This window comes from Pterocles gutturalis, unplaced genomic scaffold (genome assembly GCF_000699245.1).
Source record: "Pterocles gutturalis isolate BGI_N339 unplaced genomic scaffold, ASM69924v1 scaffold43487, whole genome shotgun sequence".
Classification (NCBI taxonomy): domain Eukaryota; kingdom Metazoa; phylum Chordata; class Aves; order Pterocliformes; family Pteroclidae; genus Pterocles; species Pterocles gutturalis.
In genome coordinates, this window is record NW_010109296.1 from 13,603 (window position 1) to 21,076 (window position 7,474).

General features: G+C 45.1%; 1 protein-coding gene across 1 annotated transcript; it reads left to right on the forward strand.

The window, feature by feature from the left end:
• The first annotated feature begins 276 nt into the window (after positions 1 to 276).
• On the forward strand, positions 277 to 6,476 carry GPR26 (G protein-coupled receptor 26). Its single transcript, XM_010072924.1, has 2 exons — positions 277 to 944; positions 6,359 to 6,476. Exons 1-2 carry the CDS (start codon positions 277 to 279, stop codon positions 6,474 to 6,476), a joined length of 786 nt encoding a protein of 261 aa, XP_010071226.1.
• Positions 6,477 to 7,474: the final 998 nt, after the last annotated feature.

Genomic DNA, 7,474 nt, shown 5'->3' on the forward strand with positions numbered 1-7,474 from the left:
TAAGCCCTCCTCGCAATTTGATGGGCATTTCCCAGTGCTTTTGTGCACGTCTCAGAAAGCGTTGACGTGGAAAGAAGCAGCGAAGAGGGGGAGGTTGGAGAAAAAAAAAACGAAAAAAAAAAAACAAACCAACTGCAGCTCTTCTAAAAATACGGAGGGCATGCAAGAGTGTGAGCAGGCTGGGGAGGAGGGCGAGGTGAACGCGCCTCGCACCATGCTCCCCGGGTGCCGGCGCGGCGCAGTTTCGGAGATGTCCCTCCTGTGACTGGACGCACCATGAGCATCTGGGAGGTGATTTTGGCTTTCGTGGTGGTGGTGCTGATGCTCGTGGCCCTGCTGGCCAACGTCTTGGTGCTGCTGTGCTTCCTATACAGCGCCGACATCCGCAAGCAGGTCCCGGGATTGTTCATTCTCAACCTCACCTTCTGTAACCTGTTGATGACTGTTTCCAACATGCCCTTGACCTTGGCTGGGATCATCTACAAGAGTCAGCCGGGAGGAGATCAGATCTGCCACATCGTGGGCTTTCTGGAGACTTTTCTCACCACCAACTCCATGTTGAGCATGGCAGCTTTGAGCATTGACAGGTGGATCGCTGTGGTCTTCCCTCTAAGTTATCACTCCAAAATGAGGTACAGGGATGCTGCTCTCATCCTGAGCTACACGTGGTTACACTCGGTGTCGTTTCCCATAGTGGCAGCTTCTCTCTCCTGGGTGGGTTTCCATCACCTCTATGCCTCCTGCACCCTGTACAACAAGAGACCGGAGGAGAGGACACAGTTTGTGATTTTCACTGGGGTCTTTCACACCCTCAGCTTCCTCCTCTCTCTCATAGTCCTGTGTTTCACGTATCTCAAAGTGCTGAAGGTGGCACGGTTTCACTGTAAGCGGATTGACGTGATCACAATGCAGACCCTGGTGCTGCTCGTGGACATCCATCCCAGGTAAGGTGTCTGGGTGCTCAGCCAGTGGGACTATTCGCTGCAGGGGATGCGAGGATGGGGTTCGGTGTTGTGTTAAATACGGTCTGATCTGTATCACAGCAGGGGATGGGGAGGGGGAGAAAACAAGCATCCTTCCTGGCATTTTTTATTCTGCATGGTCTTTTAATGTCTGCTTATTTTTCTGGTTGTAGAAGCAACTCTTTTTTTGTTATGCTTAAAGGCTTGTTTTGGGAGGGAGAGAAAAGAAACAGGCGGTTTGGGCTGAGCATGCCCTTCCCTTTGAGAGAGGGAGCGGATCACTGCCCTTTGTCTCAGAAGGTGGATTTAGCAGTCAACAGATTTGCATTTTTTTGGCACTGTCAATGCAAAACGCTGCTGGATCCCTGAGAGGCAGCTGGCTGAGGCTGCACATGTCCCTTCAGCCGGAGTTCCAAAGGGAAGCTGGGCGCTGCGTGCTGCTCCTTCGCCCGGCAGTTTCCCTATCGCTGTGCTCTCTGTAACTTTATCTTTCCCAAAGGGAAAGATTTGCTAGGGAATAACATCTGCAAAATGCATACTCTTGAAGTGCCTAGACTTAAATCCAAGCGAGGGAGACTGTCAGCAGCAGTGTTAATATGACAAGCAAGGGATGTATAAAGTTAATTTCAAATGAGAATCTTTAAGCACAGGAAGGGAAAAGTCTCTGGAGGCTGGGAGGATAGTGGGCTTGAAGGCAAGCATCGAATGGGTATGAATGTGTGCTGGGATGCTGTGCAAAAGAATCACATCAGGGATTATGCACAACCTACAAATCTTGCCTGAGTGGGCTATGTCTCGATCTGTGAGGGATGCAGATTTGGCTGGGGGGGGGGGGGGCGGGGGAAGAGGGTGAGGGGAACATAGTGGTAAAGCTGAAGGAGAGAAAGCTTTGCTGGATGGAAGCACAAGCAGAGAGGAGGAAACGGAGGGGAACAAAACAGGCAGGGCTGGGAGGATGTGGGACCGGGCTGGTGAGAAGAGAGCAGCAGGACGAGCCAGAGTGATGTGCCTGGGAAATGGGGATTTGGGAAATGAACGTGCATAGCTGAGGCAGGACAGAACGGGACAGGGTGGCTGGTGGATCAGCGTGTCCTGGTTGAGGGCTGAGAGGCTCCGATGAGCTGGGTCAGATGGGGCTGAGACCCAGCTATGGGTGGGATGGGATGTTAGAGTCAAGGAGTGAGCTTTGGAAAGGGTAAACTGGTCACAGAGTGGAAAGAAATCCCCCCAGTTTGCTCAGAGGAACTAGTTTGTTTTAGGGCTTAGCGTGGCTGAAGCAGGTGATTGGGAAGGAAAGGGTCTGATGTATCTGCCTGGAAAAAAAGGCAGAAAATGTTTTGGCTGGGTAGGATGACAGAGGGCTGTGAGGGATGTGTGTGCTGCTTGGGAGACAGTCAGAGACTGGATCTTAAGGTTCAGACTGTCTCTGTCAGAGACTGAAGGGAAGGGAAACGTCTTTCAGAAAAATGCTGGCAGCTGGCAGCACAGGGAGGTTTCTGATTTGGGAAGAAGTCTGCCTGGAAAAGAGGAAGGCTGAGATCAGCTGAAGAGGCCAGTCCCATTCCAGGCATCCCCCCTGCCACCCCTTGCTGTCCTTTGCTCCTCAAGCTGGAGGCAAAGACCAGCACTCTCTGTTTGCAGCCAGCCGGGAGCAGAGCTGCGGGACTGAAAGCACATGTGGCTGTCCTCAAAAAAAGGTCATATTTGGGGAATTCCTAAGCCTAAGGCAAATAAGTCTGAAAGGATCAGAGCAGGACAGCACACTGTTAGAGGAACAGATACAGTTGCTCAGAATTCTCCAGTTAAGCTGTTCAGTCTGTCTCTTGACCAAGAATGCGAAGTAGAACTTTGGGCAAGTCCCGTTACCGTTCTTGAGAAACACGCATATAAATCTTCCCTTATCCTCCAAGTCACACAGAGGGGGGAAAAAAAATCCCCACCCTTCTGCCCTACGTGCTGTCTGGTTGCTAAACTGTGCTTCGACTGGTCTTAGTTCCCGCACGCACCATGGGATGCAGTGGTTACTCCCAGGCAAGTGCTGGGGCTATAGGAAATAGCAATCGCTATGCCTAACCCTTCAAGTATGCCTGGACTGCACAGCAAAGCTCAGAAAAAGGGCAAAAATCTCAGTGGTATTTCTCCTCCTCTGTATTTTTTCTTGTCTAGGATAATTTGAAGGTATTCCTGCATTTTGTAATCATCTCAGAGAGGGGTGGATTCAACGGGGCTGTGGGATTGATACCTTCTTTTTTCGGAGGAGACAGAGTGCATAAGCACTTTGTGCGAGTAACCTGTATTTTATGTCTTGCTTCAGGTTATTCTAATGCTTCTCTCTAAGGAAAGATAGCTTCAGCTTTTTTTCTGGACCCATAGTGGTGCTGCCTTAACTGGTGACAGCTACGACTGCGGAAAGGGTCATTGCCTCCCCTGCCGTGAGAGCCACACAAAGGCTGCAGGTCTCCTGGAGCATCCAGTGACATTCATACAGCTCTGACATAGCAAAAGCATAATTTGAATTATATAAGTGGCATATAGACAGGCAAATTCTGTGTTTGATATTGTCCCTCACAGCACAGGCATGGATGCTGGGAGATGACACATGAGAGAACAAAGTTTGTAATCACACCTTAGATCACCCTGGCTCTTCTGGCTTTTTGCACGGTTTAGTTTCAACACTGAGAAATGTGTACGGACAATTTGCCGCTTCCTCTGACTCAGAATCCGCCCGCGAGGGGGTCTAGCGACAGGCGTTCTGACAGATGGCTTTATTACCTGTGACTGGGAAAGACACGAGTGATCTCCTGAAGATCATTCAAGACAAGTACAAAAGGAAACCTCGACATCCCACACAAAATCGTGTGAGTGTTTAGGGCACACGTCCTTCCAAGTTAGCTTAGGCATTTTTACTGGATACTGCTTTTTCTTGACTTTGTTCTTAAGACCAAGATATCTTAGGTATTGTGAAAGGTTTGGGCAAGACCTCACATAACTGCTTAACCCATATGTTTCTTAACCCAAATTATCTATACTATCTTTTTGGTGTATCCAGCTTTACAGATCTTAAGGTCCAGTATCTCATAAACTTTGTTTAAAATACCAAATCTTCAAAGGGATATATCGCAGATTTTCCAGGATATTAATATCTTTAAATGAAAGCTTAGTCAGGAATCCAGTTCTATTGCTGGTGTCACTACTGAAACTTGCATATATATTCTTATCTTAGTGCATAACAGTCTGTGCAAAAGCAAAATACCCATGTGTGTACATTGTCTATAGGAAGGAATGAGATAAAATACCTTCCTCTATGATGTGGTATTTATTAGCTGCATCTGGAAAGGCTGAAAAAAAATAAATTGGTTGAAGTCTATCAGGACTATCTATCAGGACTTCCCAAGTCCTGTGTGAGCTCCACGAGGCAAAAGACAGCTTTGTATGTGCCAGTGGGGAAAAGATATAACTGGGGAAACTGTTAGAGGCAAAAATACAATACCCTTTACACATCCTATAACATCACAACCTACTTTGAGATTTCTTTTCCTGTGTTGCCTTGTGCCTGGGATACCAGGAATTTAATAGCACAGGTCTTAAGCAAAGCTCTCGAACCTCTAAGATCATCCATCTGCACCTAAAAATACTCCACGTTCTCCAGCTCTTGCAGAACTGAAAGCACATAGGTTCCCCTGAAAGGTGGATTTTTTTTTTTCCTTCTCAGCTGTCATTTCTTGCTGCAAATAACTCATAGAACATGTAACACTTTTTGATGTGTTTTCATTGTACATAACCATATTCTTTAAGAGAGAGACGATTTGTTATTTCAAGCAGAAAAACCTTTTCCTCCAGTATTTTGTTCATTTTGCCATCATGGCAGCTGCTCTGGGGACCGGCAGTGTAAGACCAGATAGAAAATGGATAAAAGGAAACACGTTCTCTTTAACACAACCCAAAGGCAACGTAAGAACTCACTGCCACAGGGAAACACACTGAGATCCTCAGGAGATAATATTAATTTAGATGACGATTAAAAATTTGTAGGTACAGCAAAAAACATAAGGGTATGGCGATAAACCTTGCAGCTACTAACATATATGAATGTGGAAAGTGACAGTGCATCACCAGTAACAAATTTACAGTGAAAACAGAAATACCAATCAGTTACAAAATTCAGCACATGGGCCAGACCCGAGACGTGTGATTGCTTTACCACAGGACCTGTGCAATGAGTAAATACGTAGCAGCCTAGAGAGGGATTTCAGGATGCAGCCTGGCTTTGGTTTTGCTCTTTCCTAAAGGGTCTAATTTGATTTTGCCCTTTCTCAAAGAGTCCAGTTCAGGTACAGATGGCTCTGGGTCTCTGGGAAATACAAACAGTGCTGCCCATCCAACCCACCTGCCTGGAGAAGACAGTAACTTGTCCACTTCCCTTGGCCAGCACAGGAGTTACACAAGCGGGTGGAGAAGGAGGATGGGTTTTCACATTATCACTCTTTAGGCAAGCAAATGTGCTGACCTCAAAGGGGATTTCCTGCAATGGCAGCGTGGTCTCAGCCCCGTGCTCTCATCACCTTGCTGGGACACCAAGGGTCTGAGCAGCTCTCTGGCTGGCTGCTAAGACCACCACTGGGACACTCAAAAGAGAAGCTCTTGTCCTAAAATACCAAAGGTAGGAAAAAACCCCAGGTGTGACTAATTTATACCTATGTAGTTGGAAACAAGGCTAGTTTGAGGCCAGGAGTCAAAATATCACAGGGCTGAGGATTTATTACACAATTCCTGGCTTTGCAGAGCATTCAGCAGGGCGGCCGTGCAGAGCTGCACAAGCTGTCGAAAGATTTATGAGCACATGGTACACAGCCACGGGATACAGTGATTGCTCCAACATTGGTCTGAATGTTCAGAGCATGGTTTTTTTTCCCCATTATGATTTTACTGTGTTTTATTGCTTATCTTCCTGGGAAGTTTCTCCAAATGTAGCAGTGTTGGAATTACCGTTTCTAGGGAAGTAGCATGCTGATGACCTCACTCGGGATATTTTCCAAATTTCTGAATATCCTAAGGTATACCCTGACCTGCAAATACAGCTTATGGTAATTCCAAAAGGAGCTGCAACTGAATTCAAGGCTGAATTCCACCAATTTGACCATATATAAATTGATATAATGGGGACGTGTGCATATAAATATATAATCCTGTATTTCTCAGTAACTGTTTTTGGAAGATAAAATGATCATACAATGCATTAATTATTGTCCCATTTAAGTGCAGCACACCTGGTATTGGCTTGTGTGAATACAACAGTTACTGGAAAGATTGATTTCCATCATTCCATCAGTAAAGCCGTTAAAATCTGCTACCTGCTATTATGATTCATGTTCTTGTTTGTGTTGAATGTCACACAGCGTAAGAGAACGTTGTCTAGAAGAGCAAAGGAGACGGCGGCAGCGAGCAACCAAGAAAATCAGTACCTTTATTGGTACTTTTGTACTTTGTTTTGCACCTTACGTAATTACAAGGTAAGTGTGATCCTACATCCTGGAAAAGACTACTCAGATGCTCTTTAAACTAGGAGAAGTAGGGCGCTGTTATCCAGAAAATGATTCAAGTCTCCTGTGAAAATTTTGTGCACTGTTTCCACTTCTACGATGGAGATTGCATGTACTGAGCTAGCAAAAAAAATGTCATAGTGCTTACCCGATACAATCCTGATGAATCTGGGAGGCAAACTTTGGTCAGTCAACCCAGTCAAGATGCTGGTCTCATGGGAGTGATTTAGGAAGTCAGTCCACAGGACTTTGCAGAATTTTTACAGGTGAAGAAGTGACTTACTCCTCAGATTGCCTCCCTGGTGATTTGCAGGGCAAGACACTTGTCTGGACAGGTCAGGCTGTAAAAATCCAGTCAACAAGATCCAGCTGAGGTGAGAGCATGGTCCACAGACTTAAATGGTAGTTTTGGCTGACTAGATAGAGTTTATTAGTCATAAACATCAAATATCAAAGTTGTTCTGGCTCATAGCTAAAAAATATATTCTTGTGATTTATGGTCAGATGTCTATCTGTCTACCAGCTTATCTTTGGAAATAGCTCCTGTGGGAAACACAAAATTACTCCTACAAAACATAAAGTATTAGAAAGTGAGAATATCCAGAAAAATGTTATCTAGTTGTTGGATAAAATTTACAACTTACATTCCTTATTAAAAAAACTCTGGAAAAACTGAAATGCTTCTGCAGAGAACAGAGAAAGAAAAAAATATTTTTAAAGTATCACCTACTATAATACTATCAAAAGGAAATTTTGGGGACTTACTTCAGTCAAACTCACATCCTTCAGAAAAAAATCATTGAAAATCTGAACCAGTATGAGCATGTAGCCAACTTTTCCAATTCAGTACAATAGCCTAAATTTCTACGTTTAACAAAACAATTCACAAGAAGGTCTTGGAGTCTCTTAGTAGAAATGGAAGCCTGCATTTCACATTGATTTTATGTTTGTGACAATAATAGCTAATTGATT

Excerpts from the sequence above, each read along its gene's own strand:
- GPR26 (XM_010072924.1), top strand. The coding sequence starts at position 277 with ATGAGCATCTGGGAGGTGATTTTGGCTTTCGTGGTGGTGGTGCTGATG. Across the intron at positions 945-6,358 it reads CTCGTGGACATCCATCCCAG|CGTAAGAGAACGTTGTCTAG; the intron begins GTAAGGTGTCTG and ends AATGTCACACAG.